The sequence below is a fragment of the Mastigoproctus giganteus genome, chromosome 12 (assembly GCF_048544385.1).
Source record: "Mastigoproctus giganteus isolate SK-2022 chromosome 12, ASM4854438v1, whole genome shotgun sequence".
NCBI classification, from domain to species: domain Eukaryota; kingdom Metazoa; phylum Arthropoda; class Arachnida; order Uropygi; family Thelyphonidae; genus Mastigoproctus; species Mastigoproctus giganteus.
Window position 1 is genome coordinate 155,756,024 of NC_143586.1, and position 17,130 is coordinate 155,773,153.

The 17,130-nt window shown below is 34.3% G+C and overlaps 1 protein-coding gene across 1 annotated transcript in view; it reads left to right on the forward strand.

Annotated features, from left to right (window-relative positions):
- The window catches only part of Sbf (SET domain binding factor), a 540,931-nt gene that overhangs the window by 279,540 nt on the left and 244,261 nt on the right, over window positions 1–17,130 (forward strand). The window contains 2 exon segments of the mRNA XM_090386505.1: window positions 507–632; window positions 15,707–15,903. Coding sequence (XP_090242631.1) covers window positions 507–632; window positions 15,707–15,903 — 323 coding nt within the window.

Here is a 17,130-nt window from a genome sequence, read left to right on the forward strand (position 1 = left end):
ACTGACAGGGTCATGGCACCATGAATATATACACGCACGCAGACACACGCGCACGCACACACACTTTATTATTATAGTATAAATACATCACTCATTTTGCCATTGCACAGTTTACACACACATGACCAAGTCATTCATACCATAACTACAATCCTTAACCTACAATTAGTGTTATTTTTTTTTTTTTTTATAAACTCATTCCAAGTGTGCATTTATTACAATTAATCAGCAATTGTGTCAGTTCTGTGCCTGGTGAGGAAAAAATTCAGTCCTGAAATGTACCAACTTTTTTGGTAAGTACATTGACCATTGAGATTGTTAGTATGGTCATTTGGTAAATACATTGACTATTGAGATTATTAGTATGGTCATTCTTATGGAGTCACACTATTTTTTTTTACTTATGCTCCATGAATAGCAATGATATGTCAGCAGTTGTGTATATGTCTATATGCTTGTTTAGTTTTCTGCCAGTAATTGTAAACTTTTTTCTTAAATGATAACAGGGCAAGGATTTTAGCAGTATTTGGAGTAGAGACAACAACCGTAGAGAAAATTCTCATATTAATCATCGCACAAGTACCCTTTTGCGCCCTCCTGAACCTAGTGCTCTGGAAATAGCAGCTGAACAGGTGAATAATTTCTTTATTTTGAATTTTCTATATGATAATATTTTACATGCAGGTTTTTTATCCTTTTTTTTTTTATCAAACCTAACAACACGCTACTCTAGTAATAGCATAATACAATACGCTAATTAAAATCCATCACATTGGGAATTGAGAGGTTTGATATTTAAAAATTTTCCAAATTTTAGAGAGGCATGCTAGTGGCTTGCAGTTTTGGAAAAGGACATTTAAATGATTGTTATAAATGATTATAACAAGGTACATGCAGATTAATTTACAAGACATTTTCATTTTAATAATACACTATGGAGAAATTCAATCAGTTGCTCGTGTGCACTAAGGTTTTATTTTTGCTGCCATTATATAATGTCATGCAGGTGACGAGCTGGATGACTGAAGTACAGAGAAAAGCGTGAAACGACTCAAGGTCATTCGCATGGCCTCCTACTCTGCACTAATGCTATGGATGACAGTGCCTAGTGAGTGACCTTAACTCACCTATTGTGTTTCTCTTTGCTATAGTTATAATGGTGTGACAAAACCTTGTTTGTGTAGAATTAAATCTGTTATTTCTGTGCAGCAGTAAGTTACTCTTAATGGACGAGATTAATCATATATTTAATGAAGCATACATTTTTCCAGCTATACCCACACTGGGCATTTTCTCTTCCTTTGCTTGTTAGTTGAACTAAAGGACATCAAATTGGCACACAACTGTTGTATGGTCAGCCATATACTGTAATTTGTGAGAGCAGTTTGCATTTAAATTTTATACAATAGGACCAACTGATGGTGTTACCATCAGCATATTCTGAATGGGAACCATTCAATGAATTAATCTTGGAACTAGGCTTTTCATAACAACTAAGAAATACCGTTCAAGTATTAGGCCTAAATGGATATCATATGAACTAATGAGACTTGTGGCAGAAAAGAAAAATGTATAGGATGCATATAAATTATCAGGTAACGCAGAAGCCTGTGGTAGATATAAACTACCACAGGCAAAGGCAGATTATTAGAAATCTTTAGCAAAGGATACAAAGAAAAACAGCAAAGATTTCTTTACATTTGTAGGAAGGGGATGAATACAATTGGTCCACATGATATCGATGGTTTGACTGTTGATGATCCTGCTTAGATAGCTGACAAACTGAACGAGTATTTTGTATCTACATTCACATGTGAGCAATTCTGTAGAAAAGTGGAGGCCAGAAGTTTATCAAACTCTAATGGGAGCTAAATGACTTTGTAATAACTGAGAGGAAAGTAGAGGAGAGATTGTTGAAGTTAAACACTTTTTTTTGTTTAACTTTAACATGACCGCACAGGTGGTGGGGAATAACCCCCCACCACCTGTTGGTGGATGGGATCTATCCAATTATATTAAGGTAGGCAGCAAAGGAAGTAAGCATACCCTTAGCCATCATTATGAGAGCATCATTGGTTTCAGGGGAGATCTGCGAACGTATCCCCAATTCACAAAGGGTAACATGAGTAATTATAATTACAGACTTGCTAGTTTAATTTCTATTCCATGGAAAATAATGGAGTCACTGGTTAAAGAAGTAATGCAGAGCCATCTAGACAAGACTAGTTATACTTCAGACACATCATGGGTTTGTTGAGGGGACATCTTATCTGACCAGTTTGATTGGATACTACGATTTGGTCACAAAGGAACGGGATGCAAAAAATAATTTTGATATACACTTGGATTTCAGGAAAGGGAAAGCTTTTGATACTGTTACACATAAAAGACTGCTGTACAAATTGGAGCAGTGTAGTGTTAAAGGCAAGTTGCTGTTATGGATAAAGGGGTGGTTGAGTGGGAGAAGATAGAGAGTGGACACTGAGATAGAGGTTATCAGTGGACACTGCTCTTCATGGACTAATGCTATTAGTTGGAGTCCCAGAGTTCGGTGTTGGCCCCATTGTTGTTTTATATATTTATCATTAATATCGATGAAGGTATATCAGTTCCAAGAGTGCAGATGATATGAAGGTTCGCAGGGTGGTTAATGACAGTAATGATAGTATGCTGCTGTAACAGGATCTAGAAAAGTTAGGCAAATGGGCTGAGAAGTGGAAACTGAAGTTTAACATTATCAAATACAAAGTACTACATATGGGTGGCAATAACCTCAGAGTACCAACTGTGTAGTACTACACTCAGGGTAGTGGGAAATGAAAAAGACCTGGGGAGTAATTGTTCAGTCAGATATGAAGTTTTGTGAGCAATGCAGGCATGCTGCCAGGAACTCATGGGTTTTTGACACTGATATATACAGGAATCTTGCTAGCATTGATAAGAAGCTAATTATCACATTATACAAGGCAGTGGTCAGGCAACATTTTGAGTACTGCATACCAGTGTAGAGACCTCATTTTAGGAGGGATGTGGAGCAGCTGGAATGAGTACATGAATAGGTACAAGATCGGTGCGGGGAACAAAGGGATGCTCTTACCAAGAAAGTCTTCATTTCTGCAGTTTGCAGTGTCTGGAGTTTTTTTTTTTTTTAATTTAAAAATCAGATCACAAGGTGATTTGATTGAGGTGTTTAAGGCTTTGAATGGATTAAGCAACTTTAATGCTGACAGGATTCTTCCTCTTGCACAGACTATGCACATGATGAGCATAAATTCAAATTGGGAAAGGAAGGTTGCAGAATAGATATGCAGAAGTTTTCCTGTAGCCAGGAGGTGGTTGATTGCTGGAACATACTTCATTTTGTTGTTGTGGAATTTGATAGCTTAAAATAAATTCAAGGAAGAACTAGACACACTATTGGAGGGAATAACTTATTAGTCTTTGCTAATAAGTTATAAAGTTTACTGAATAATAGATGACATCAAAATTGCATTCTTAAAAAGGCAAGTGCAATCATAGATACAAGTATAAAATTGTTAAAGTGTCAGATTTTACAGAGTTCATCATAAATTGACTCTTTATTTTAACTTGACATAATAACATAATTGAAAAAACATCAGACATTATTTCTGTTAACAACTGTTTTCATTAATTGTTTTTTGATGATCATGCTGTATGTGATAGGCTTCTGTTTTGATGGTGGTCTTGTGGTATATACTCTGTGATCCTCTATAATGCTGTAATAAGCAATGTTGTTATGGAGGAGGCCTCTATCTTGATGTTTTTGCAGGCAGTTTGTCCTGCATTGACAATCAGCCTATGTACATCACTCATTTTATAGTGAGGGGCAGAGTATTTGCTTCAGTTTTATGTTGCTTGTGAATCGTGCCTTAACGTTGTGTTTTCTAGCTTGTTAACCAGCATCATGATGATCTTCTGTATACTGGGTGGAAGGAGAATACAAGTTGGGCTAATCTGTGTTCAATGAGATGGAAGATGGAGATATAAATTTTTGTTAATACAGTTCATGTCCTTGTTAATAATGTCAGAGTATTGGTTTCTTCTGAGGATGATTTTTATGAAGTCTAGTTCTTGTTTGAGGCAGAAATTCTGTGGTCCTGAATCAAGATATCATCAAAGGTATTTTAAATGTTATATACACTTGATATCTGTTTTCACTCTTGTGTATCATTAGACATTTGTTAAAAGCAAACAAAGTATCAGCAGGTTTTCTGAAAATAGAGGTTTTTATGCTGGTTGTTAATGTTTATTCTAATATCTGGGAAGGGAAGAGTTTTATTTCCCCTACCCCTCTTTGAGAAACTCTTGTTGGAATTGGCGTTAAGTTGATTGTAGAAAGTTTCCGTTTGTCTGTTGTCTGTCCCAGATAATAAAAATATCCTCAGCATATCTCAGCAATAATTTGTGTGAATTAATACTGGCATATTCTAATTGTGCCATAAATTCTTCTGCTATTACCAAGGAAGGGGGATTACCTATACCTAGTTTCCTTTTTTTGGATGTAATAGTTGACATTTTTTGGATGTAAAAGGGGGCTAGGAGTTGTTGAGGCTTAAACTTTTCAAATAAGGCAGTGGTTGCCTTGGATGGGGGGTGATGAACTTCAACTCAGTTAAAGCTCATTGACATGTCAACATTATGGAAGCCTAGTTATTTAATTTTACTAATGAATTCATTAAAAGTTTGGGTGATGTGGTTGGAGGTTTGCCCTGTGGAAAGAGAAGTGGAGAGGGAAACATGGAAGAAGGGTGGTGGTAGTAGTAGTAGTGGCATGTGCAAGAAAGCATGTATATGAGCTTATGCAGCATCAACCAAAAAAAAAAATCACACCATTCCCTCCAAATGCCTGTCCAGTTCCTCCTTAAATTTATTCAACCTATCAATTTCCATTACGACAGATGGAAGTTTGTTCCAGCAGTTAACCACCCGCTGGCTAAAGGAAAATTTCCGCACATCTATTCTACATCTGTCTTTTCTTAATTTGAATTTATGCCCCCTTAGGTTCGTAATCTGAACAAGTGGAAGGATCCCATCAGAATTCAGCGTGCTCAACCCATTCAAGGGTGGGTGAGGCACCCTCTCACCCATTCTTCTTCCATGTTTCCTTCTCCTTTCTAAAAAAGAGAGAGAGAGAGAGAGGGGGGGCAGCCTACTTAGCTTGTTCAAGAATCTTTACTATAAACCTGTCTAGAGGATTTGGCATTTTGGACCAATCAACAGTCTGAGATTATGGTCTGATGTTTCAGCTGATCTGTGACTTCCCTGAGCCTATCTCTGTTTGCTCTTTACTAAAGCTTTTAGGCAAAATTCTCTTAAAATCATTTTCTAGTCAGTTTTTGCTTCTCCACCATCAGTTCATTGTGGCATATGTTCAACTCATTTCCATTATTTATGCAACATGCACAAATACGAGAATCTGCATTGCTTCCTTGTTATCACCTGCCTTCAACTCAGTTGCTGTTGGTCATCTGATATCTTTGCTCCAGAACAATTACTGCATCTTGGGATCCCTGCTGAAAGTGGTTACTTTACAATCACACTCTTATCTTCTCTAACAAATCTACAACCTGTAGTAGTAGTAGTAGTAGCAGTAGTAGTGGCATGTGATGCAAGAAAGCAAATGTATGAGCTTATGCAGCATCAGCCAAAAAAAAAAAAAAAAAATCACACCATTCCCTCCAAATGCCTGTCCAGCTCCTCCTTAAATTTATTCAACCTATCAACTTCCACGACAGATGGAAGTTTGTTCCAGCAATTAACCACCCGCTGGCTAAAGGAAAATTTCCGCACATCTATTCTACATCTGTCTTTTCTTAATTTGAATTTATGCCCCCTTAGATTCGTAATCTGAACAAGTGGAAGGATCCCATCAGAATTCAGCGTGCTCAACCCATTCAAGGCCTTATATACCTCAGTCAGATCACCGCGCTGGTGCCTAGTCTGCAGCCACTGCAATTTGCAGAACTTAAGCCTCTCTTGGTAAGAGGATCCCTTCATTCCCCTCACCAATCTTGTTGCCCTTCTCTGTACACGCTCAAGTAAATCTACATCCTTCCTAAAATGAGGCCTCCAGACCTGTACGCAGTACTCAAGCCGTGGCCTGACCATTGCCTTATACAGAGGGATAATCACCTCCTTTTCCCTGCTAGCAAAATTCCTATATAATCATTGACAAAACCCCATGACCTGCCCTGGCAGCCTGTCTGCATTGCTCAGAAAACTTCATATCTGCCTGCACAATTACTCCCAGGTCTTTTTCATTTTCTACCACCTTAAATGTAGTACCACACAGTTGGTACGTTTCTCTGGGGTTACTTCTACCCATATGTAGTACTTTGCATTTGTCAAGGTTAAACTTCAGTTGCCACTTCTTAGCCCATCTGCCCAAATTATCTAAACTAATGTTCTGTATTCAGAACATTAGTTTAGGCTTGCTCCAAGGAACCCTCTTTGCCTTGTTCTTCTTGCCATCTTTCCTTTTCTTTCAGTTTATTCAAATTTCAGGGCCTATGCTGATGACAGTTTCCTGGCTTTTCCTGCCATCTTCTTGCAGTGCCAGCCTTTTCAATTCGTCACATAAGGGTCAACAACTGATTGATGACTTCCTGGATTATATTGAGCTTTTTGGTTTGCATGTAAATCCCTTGAAGGCCAAGTGTTTACCATTTGCTTCTTTGACAATCTCCTCTTTCCTATTAGAATCCAGTCTAAACTAATTCCTGCTGTAAACCAGATTAAATTTTAGGAGTACATTTGGATTCTAAACTTGTCTTCTTAGTCCATTGCACAAAGTTCAGTCTACCACTCTGACTGCATTTTGGTTTGTGATATGCAGCCTTGCTCTCATTCATAATTCAAACACTTTACAGTAACAATTTGCTGTCTGTATCCAACATCACTTCCTCTGTGCATCACTAATCTGATCTTTCATCCCTAAATCTGCCATTTGGCCTATCATGTCAGCCAAATATTTTCTCATAAGGTGGTCAAATTCCAAGCTTGGACAGCCTATTGTGTAATCTCAACATCAACTGTATCAACAAATTTAAATAATCCCTGTTACTGTTCGCTGGCAATACATAGTAATTCAGTGTTTTGTAACTGCAAGAAAAATTTTGGATCACTGACCAAAGTGACTTCCTTAACATCTGGGACTTTCTTGGGTGGTGAATTCCAACCATCACTACTAGATTATCACTTAAATTACATAAACCCTTTAGCTTGACTGTACCAGTGGGTTCAAAGTTTATCCGATGGAAATAAATGATTTTATATTTATATATATATCTTAAATTACTCTGCTGAAATTCCTGGTTCCTTATGGAATTTAGATATAGATAGAAGAAATTATAGCTAGCTGTTTGTTTTTGTTATTATAACATTCATGGAGCCAAAGTCCTTCACAGGAGGCTTTTGAATGATCCTCTGGCCACTAACACCGATCATTTTGTCATATGAACATTTATTGCTAATTCTTATGTATTTTTTCTTGCTGAATTCAAAAGCACGAACAGAATTTCTCTCTCAATCACAATATTTATGTGACACAAATTTTGATATAAATAATACAGTACTAAAATAGTAATAAAGTGTAGAATAGTTTACAAAATGAGTAAATGTGTGGAAAGGGGTTGTTCTGTGCTGTGTGGTCTGACAGGCTGAGATATGATTAAACATATTCAAACCTTATGTGAAACTCTATACTTGTAGCAGATGAGTGTTCACACAAGTTCAGACCCGATGTAATATTGCTTGCTTCTGCAGAGTATACCGTTCTCACAGTCATGTGCCAGACTCCACTTGGTTAAGGTCATTATTGCTTGTGATCTCTTTCTTTAAGTGTTGTGTATATTACTTAAATGTTTCTGTGCATTTACAACCTAAGGTGCCTCATAAATGTATCAGTCATCTTAATAGCTTTTGTTATATATGTAGTGAGCTAACTTTTAAATCCAGAGATGAAACTTCACTCCTCTAGTTAAATAAAAGCTTACAAATTTAATTTCAGATATAAAGTGGGTGATCAAGATAAGTCTTGGTGCCCTCTTTTCTGCTGTATCGGTTGTGTTAAATTACTTACTGTCTGGTTAAATGGATCTCAACATTATATGCCATTCACAGTTTCTATGATTTGGAAGGAACCAAAATACCATTCTACAGATTATTATTTTTGTTTAATAAACATTTCAAGGATTACCTATGAATCTAAACATATCAAAATATACAATCAGCTATAAGACCTGTGTTACACAGTGAAGAACTTCCTATTATTATTCCAAATATGTTATAAATTATAATATGTTTTGGAATAATAATAGGTAGTTATACATATTATTAAAATTGGTAAATTATATATTATAAATATAATATTTATATATTATATAAATATTATATTTATATTATAAATATAATATATTATAACCAGGGCTGTGGCACCGACCAGGCTAGCCGAGTGGGTAAAATACCTGCCCGGCAACCCAAAGGTTGCGGGTTCGATTCCCGCCTCGGGCTTGGATCAAAGTACTGCAAAAACCTTGGGAGGTGCAATATGGCCACAGAAGCCGATGCGCCAACAACTACCAAATCAAAAATCAATCAAACCAGGGCTGTGGCACCGGAAGAAAATTTTGCAGCTCCAGCTCTGGCTCCTTTAATTAATCATAATCCTAATTTAGTTTTGAACTGTTAAAATGAGCAATGATCATACCCAAATGACAAGTGAAAACACTGTTGCAATGATTTTTATATTATAGGCTAAAAATACACAGTTAATTTTGACCTTTAGTTTAATGAACAAAAACGAATGAATTACGAATTGAAAACAACTTATTGCATTATAGAAAAAAAAAATTTTACTTATATTTGCCATATTAAAAAATTAACTTTAATTCCCTTAAAAACTGAATTTTCAAATTTTTAATTATGTGTAGCAGTTTTTTCTTAAGAATAAGATTGCCTCAAGCAAGTCCTCTTTCATTTGATGCCCTCAAATCTAATTTAATGATTTTTAGAGCTGAAAATAAATGCACGCTCTACACTGGCTTGAGTAGGGGACAATGCAACCACCAGTTGATTTTAGGGTACTTTAATATTGCATCTTTTACTGATATCTTTGATCTGGCAATCAATTTTTTTTTCAACTTCAGTGAGGGATGCTAAATCTTCTAACTTGAATTTAGTCAGTGTACTAATAGAAATAACAGTGGTATGCCTTTTTCTAATTCCAGTCAACAGCGTTTTGAGCTATGCTGTTTGTCAATAATCTTTTCAAAATCAAACTCATCAATAGAATTAATATTAGATGATGAAGATGGTGGATTGCTTTGTATTTCATCTCCTGTGGTGAGCATTCTTGAGGATTTCTTATTCTGAATGCTAAATCACATAAAGCATTCTTTGCTTTGGCTTGTTGTCCATGTGTTAATAAACATCTGTACTTTTAGGAAGGATATAGATTTGCCTGAGTGTATACAGAGAAGGGGAACAAAAGGCTCCTCTTACCAAGAAAGGCTTAAGTTCTGCAAATTGCAGCAGCTGGAGACTAGGCACCTGCGAGGTGATCTGATTGAGGTGTATAAGGCCTTGAATGTGTTGAGCACGCTGAATTCTGATAGGATTCTTCTGCTTGCTCAGATTACGAACCTAAGAGTGCATAAATTCAAATTGAAGAAAGATAGTTGTGAAATTGGGTTTTTTTTTTTTGGCTGATGCTACATAAGCTCATACGTTTGCTTTCTTGCATCAGGTGCCTCCATTACTACTATTAGGATCAACCTATAAATGCCAGATAACATTACATTGTTTCCCAATAAAAAAAATTTTCTAACATCTATGGAGGTCATGATACCTTCAGCTATGGGACCATATATCTTGGAAAGGCAGCGGATCAGAGACTTCCTTTAGGAACTGACCAGGAGTTAAGTCTTCACCTTGAATTTTCTTTGTAGTGGGCCATTTCTCCTATCAAACCAAGCATGGCTGGCTTACAAAATACATTCAGAGATAAAGAATTCTTCACCACTAACTCAATAATGTAATTTTTGAATTGATCTGCTTTCATGGACACAGTGACTTTTTGACCAACAAAATATTTAAAAATATTTGATTGATTTACTTGACTATTTGATGATGAAAAAGCAGAAGTGCTTGCCTTATTAAGCTTGAATCTCTCTTCCTCTTCTATACCCTTAAGCACTTCAGGATAATTACGACTTATGTGACACTTCAAATTGAATGCTCTTGTTGAAATATTGGTCTTATTGGTCAAAGGTTTGCTAATTTTTGCTCCGCAAGTCGAAATCTTGCCATCAGTGTTATTCACTTGGCATGTGCAAATATAATATTTATCATCTTCAATGACTGTAAAGTATTCAGATACATTAGACTTTGTTCTAGATCCTTTGTTCATCATTGAGGGCTTCCAGACATTTGACATTTCTGAAAAAATAAAATGTGCATTATTCGAAAACCACTCACTGGTTTTGACATTAAAAAAATAAAAAAAATAGTAAACAAAAAGAACAGGGAAAATTAAAACCACACCATGAAGCATCAAAGCATATGACATATGTGCCACCCTCATGATTATGACTGACCAAGTTAGTTGGAGCCATGGAGCCAGTTTTTTTTTTTTTACTGGTTTTGGCTCTGACGACTCCGGGTCCACAGTTTATATATTATTCCAAAACCAACAGAAACTTACAATTTGGATGAAGAAGATGAACCAGATGATTTTGAGTTTGATGGTGAGACTCTGATTGATTGTAGAGAAGACCAGGAAGTTAGTGATCCCATGTGCAAGGTGACATGTTCATACTCAGAACCACACTTAATATCTTAAGAGGAACTAAATGATCTTGTTTGTGATCTGAACTTATCTGAAAATCAAGCTGAACTTTTGGCTTCTAGGCTGAAAGGATGGAATGAGGACATCAAAATTTTTGTAAATGTCAGCAAACATTTATACATTTTTCTCGAGAAGGTGATTTGGTTTACTGCAATGGTGTAAGTTCTCTAATGGAAACTCTAGGACACCTGCACAATCCAGGTGAATGGCAGTTATTCATCAATTTCTCAAAAGTGAGTTTGAAAGCAGTGTTGCTCCATAGTGGAAATGCATTACCATCAGTACCTTAACATATATGCTGCACAAGTAAAAGAAACCTATGATAACATGACATTGACATTGACAAACATCAAGTATGAGCAGTTTTCTTGTCATAGTCGTGGTGACCTTAAAGTGATTGCTCTTTTACTAGACTACAATTTGGCTATACCAAATATTGCTGCTTCATTTGTGAATGGGACAGTAGAGATAAGAAAAACCATTAGCATTAGCAGTGACAAATGTGGCAAGAAAGCAAGCTGACTGGTTAGCCAAATAAAACAAAAAGAAACATGACACCTCCCATCTCACCTACTCATGCCCTCCAACAGCTTGTCCAGTTTCTCCTTGAATCCATCTAAACCAAGGGGTTCTTAATCTGGTGCTCGAGGATACTGCCTCGTGCAATTCTGAGTTTCTGGTTTTAACAGGTTAGAACACATTTCTGCTGGGTTACTGCTCAGTTGCACTGCTGCAATAGGTACCATATTTGTATAGTGCTGACTTTAAAGGTGATGAAAGTGTTATAGTAAGAAATCTTTTAATTTTGCGCCCAAATACTTAAATGTATTTTCTTTTAACAGATTAACTAAAGTTACTAAACCTTTTCAAAATGGATAAGTTTTCAAAAAGAAACCAAAACGAATATGATACGGGAAAAAATGATGCATTAACACTACCTTCGCAGTTGTCTGATTTAGACCTACACTTTTCGAATGCAAAGAAACAAAATATTAAAAAGTATGCATTTCAGTCCTCTTGGGAATATAATTATTTGGTAATAGATAATAGTAGTGGAACTGGTGTAATTTTCTTATTGTCAGGCGTGTTTGACTGGTTATCGGAAGTTGAATTGTGAAAGACATTACCATACATGCCATAGGAATTTTCATGAAGCTTTTTCCAAGTTTAGTGATATTAGAAAAGCTAAACTTCAAGAAGAAAAAAGAAACCTGAAAGACAGAAAACTATTTTAAATTTAGGTCAAGCTAATAGTAGCAAAGTGTTAGCAAATGAAGTTTCATTTATTTTATCAAATATAACTGTAAAGAATTCATTGTCTTACACTAGTGATAAAATAATAAAAAATTGTAGTGTCATCATTAGAAGTGCTTGCTAGTGTCTTACCAGAAAAACAGAAAGATACCTTGTTTAGCTCCACCAAAAATATTCCTTTGAGTAATGATACAGTTTCAAATCGAGTTCATAAAATGGCAGATGTAATATTCAATGAATTATTAGGTAGAATTGAAAGCTGTGTATTTTTTTCACTGGCACTTGATGAATCGACTGATGTTTCGGGAATATCACAATTCATGTGCTTTGTTCATTTGATTCAACATGATGGCAGCACTATGAAGATTTTTTTGGCTATTTTGTCACTTACTGGTCATACAAATGGAAAAGATGTATATGATGCACTTGTGAAATTCCTCACAGTGCAAAAAATTTTTCTGAGTAAACTTGTATCAATTGTTACCGATGGTGCACGTTCCGTGATAGGTAAAAACAAAGGCCTTATTGCTTATGTTAATGGACATGAAAGGATGCTAATTCTGTGCATTATCATTGTTTGATTCATATTGAGGTCTTGTGTTCATGAATGAAAGATCAAAAAGAAATTATAGGATGTCTTAAAGTCATTGTTAAATTCATCAACCACTTTATTTCTAAATTCCTAAATAAGCGGCTTCTAAAAACATTTTTGGAAGATCTTTAAGCATCGCATTCTTATTACCCATACAGAGGTTCTTTGACTCAGTTGTGGATAGGAACTCTCCAAAATTTGGGAGGTGTTTGAAGAAGCAAAAGCAATTAGAAAGTGTTGCTTTCTAATAGAAAGCAATAAAGAAAACCTTTTTTAATGAAATTTTTACTGAAGATTTCAAAATTACACTTTCATTCATGGTTGACATCTTCAGCCATTTAAATGTGTAATTTGAGGCTACAAGGAAAAGATAAATTTGTGGTAGTTTTATATGAGGAGATTATTGCATTTGAGAAAAAACTTAGTGTTTCAGAATCAAGTTTTAGAAGGAAAGTTGCTTCATTTTCCTACTCTTAAAAAAATGTCTGGAGGAAACTGCTGGGGAGTGCCCATCGTATGTAAGGAATGTAATCAAAGACCTTAGTGACCAATTTCAAGAAAGATTTGAATACAAGAAAGAGCACCTATCAAAATTTGAATTAATGATAAAATTACAGAAATTTTGAAATCAGTAACTTGGAACAAATTTTCAATCAAAACGAAATAGCAGCTGCCGAGTTACAACTTGTTGATATGCAGTCATCTTTAGCTTCGAAATGTCTTTTCCAATGCAAAACTATTTTAAAATTCTGGGGTTCTACTGACAGCAAAAATTTCCTTTATTTCAAAGAGAAGCATTCAAAATACTTTGTTTGGATCAACATACACATGTGAAAGTGCTTTTTCATTAATGAACAATATCAAAAACAAAAAAAGGGACAAGATTGTTGTCATCACATTTGGAAGAAAATTTGTGATTATCTCTTCATAATGGAGAAGTTAATTTCAAAGATTTGGCATCATCTCTTCAAAGTCAAGGTTCACACTGATAAGGTAATAAATATTAGCACCCAAAAATTTTAATTGAGAAATATAAATCTTTTATTATATAAGATTAAAAAATTAATTAAAAAATGCATTTTTAATCTTTAAGCAAAAAAATTTATATTTTAATATATGGTGCTCGCGTGTATTGTAAGCTGCAAAATCTTACTTGCTTAAAGCAAAAGGTTAAGGACCCCTGATCTAACCTATCAACTTTCACAACAACAGATTGAAGTTTGTTCCAACAGTCAATCAACAACCCACATTTTATTAAAAAACAGTGGCTTCAAAGAAATGAAGATGAAAGGGAAAAAAAATATTGCAAACTAAACACTAGTTACTCCCGATAAAGTTTCATTACCACCATTGCATATTATGTTTGATTTAATGAAAATTTTGTCAAAGCAGTGGATCAAAATGGGGTAGGTTTTCTTTATTTGAAAGAGAAATTTACTGGAGTTAGTGAGAACAAAATGAAGATGGCATATTTGTGGGCTCCCAAATAAGAAAACTGATGAAAAATGAATTTTGAAGAATGGTTAAAAGTTATTGAAAAATTTTTTGGAAATTTCAAGACTAAAAATTACCAAGAAATAGTCAATGGGCTTCTTAAAGGCTATAAAATTATGGGATGTAATACAGGTAATTCTCGACTTTACAAGTTAATTTGTTCTTAGTGTGCGATCATAAAGCAGGAATTCATTTTCCACAGACAATATTAGATGAAATTTTACCATAGTAATGTTAAATAAAGGTCAACAAAATGGTTTACGCTTAAACAATGATTTATTTATCCTAAGAAATGAAAACATAGCCTTTAAAATCAAGCAAATTATAATAATAAAGAAATTATATATGTCTTACAAATGTTAAAGAATGTTTATTCATCATCATCAGTCGATGATGATGAATAAACATTTTATTAGCATCACTCTCCATAGTATTACTTTGTTTTGGCATACTGTGCAGTATTAATAAGGGAGATAAATTTGAAATGAGATGAGACAGCAGAAGTAAAGAGCAACATAACCACTCTTTGTAACGTCAGCATGGTAACTACTTTATGTTATGTGAGTCAGTGAGATGCTCTCATCTGCCTGAACTAAAAAACAGTAGCTATACAATACTAAGTAGTACTGTATAGCTACATGTATGGCTTGAAATGCTGTATTTATGAATGTTTAGCATTTATTTATTGCAATTAATGTTCATATTTTCGATTTTGGTGATACTTGAAAAAAAGAGCTCATAAATCCGGGAACTGCCTGTATGTCTGTAAAGATGTATTTCTTGGATTCACATTTGGACTTCTTCCCAGAAAACCTAGGAGCTGTCAGTGATGAGCACAGAAAGCAATTTCATCAAACTATTTCCACAATGGAAAGGAGGTACCTGGGCAAGTGGAACCCAAACATGCTAGCTGATTACTGTTGGACATTGAGGAGTGGTGTTCCACAGGCAAAATACAACAGGAAATCATCATTAGCTACATTCTAGTTCAGTTAAAGATAACAAGTAAGTTCATTTTTTTTTTAAGTGTTCTAGTGTCGCCTGATGTTTGTATAAAACTAAAATTATGTTAAAACAGCTGGTGATGAACAAAAGCTGATTTAATATTTGAAATCAGCATAAAAAATACTTTCAAATTCACTTACTTTGATATGTATGACAAAAAAAAAAAAAGTATTCTTTTGTTTCAGTGTAATTAAAGGACTGCGCTGTTACCACACTTCATAGTTATCATTGTTTTTCTAGATTTTGTTAAGCTTTTCATAGTTTCCATCTTAATATTTTAATTTAGTTATTTTATTCACATAAGAAGGGGACAATTTTCTTCCAGAATTCTGGAAGACTATATCTAGTTCTTCTCAGTATGTGAAATTAAAGTTTCAATTTATTATGCTATTACAACACAGCGTAGTGTGTTTTTCCCTAGAATTAGTTCATGAATTTTACTTCTCATTCTCCAACTCCTTCATATTCAATACTTTTTTTTTTTAAATACCCAGATGAGACTATGGCCTAGCTTAACAAAAGACTTTCAACTAGAACTAGTTAATAATGAAGAGTCCACAGTTTATAGTCAAGCTATCCACTATGCCAATCGTATGGTGTCACTTAGAGTTCCACTAGACACCAACAAAAGTGCCAAAATGTCTGTGGATACAGAAAGAGAAAGTAATAGTAACAGCAATATAACAAACAGGTATGTCTGATTGCTAATATTTCACCTGCAGTTTCTTGTGAATCAAAAAAAAAAATCTTAATCTACTAGCAGTATTTAGATACTCTTCTTTTATTTCTCTCTCTGTGATTCAGAATAAGTTTTTCTATTGCTAATTTCTTGGGGGAAAGCCATACATGGGAATATTTAATTCTAATAACATTAAAAAAACACACTTTTTACAATTTCACAATTTCCTGTGATGTATTTTGTTTTTTGGAACATACTTTTTGTCTAGTTTCAATAAATTTAATTTTTATATAAAAATAAGTGAATTTATGGAATTTATTTTTTTTATCTATAAAAAAAAATTTACATGTTGTATGATGTTGTTTAATACTAGTATGTTATTAGAATCTATCTATTGGTTTTAAAGGACAACTCGTAAAAAAGTTAATAAAATTTTTGAAGCTAAACAAATATGGGATAATTTTAACAAATACAAAATATTGTCCTTTATTGAGCCTAAGAAGTAAAATTATAGGTTAGTTTCCTTAATCAGTTTTATGCTACTGAAGGTAGTGGCACTCATTTTATTTCTGAAAGTAGAAGCTTATATTGTAGACAAGTAATATACCACCCCTTCCTGGTGAGGGAACCTAAAAATTTATAGGTCATATATTTTTCATATATTTCACATATTTATTTTCATAGCAAAAAAAAAAAAAAAAAAAATTATAAGTTTATTTTTATAAACAGGTTTCTAAAAATACATAAAATTAAAATACACACTTATGTTAAAAAAGACTAACTGTACATTGAAACTCCTGGGCAATTTGAAATTATTTGTTTTGCTTAGATATCACCATATCATTTCAAAAATATTATTTTTTGATAATTAATGTAACACTTGTGATTGAAAATTTTCACACACTTTTTTTTTTTTTAATCTGGTACATATGGGGAGCCACAAGTGTCATATAGTCCTTCAAATGTTTGTTACAAAGTCGATTCCTCTGTTGGGCTCTTATGATATTCATTTACAAAAATGCCATCTTGCAAAGGTATGGCAATCCAAAAAACTATTTCACTTTATATAAGCATTTCTTAAATGTTTAGATATATCTAAGAATCTATCACTTTCATAATATGCCATTAGCATTTTCAATAGACCAGTTGAATATACTACTACCATATCATCTAAGAGTAATTATTTCTACATTGCTTTTATTCACGGTGCCTCGGTGGGCAGGAGCAGCAGTGTGTAGC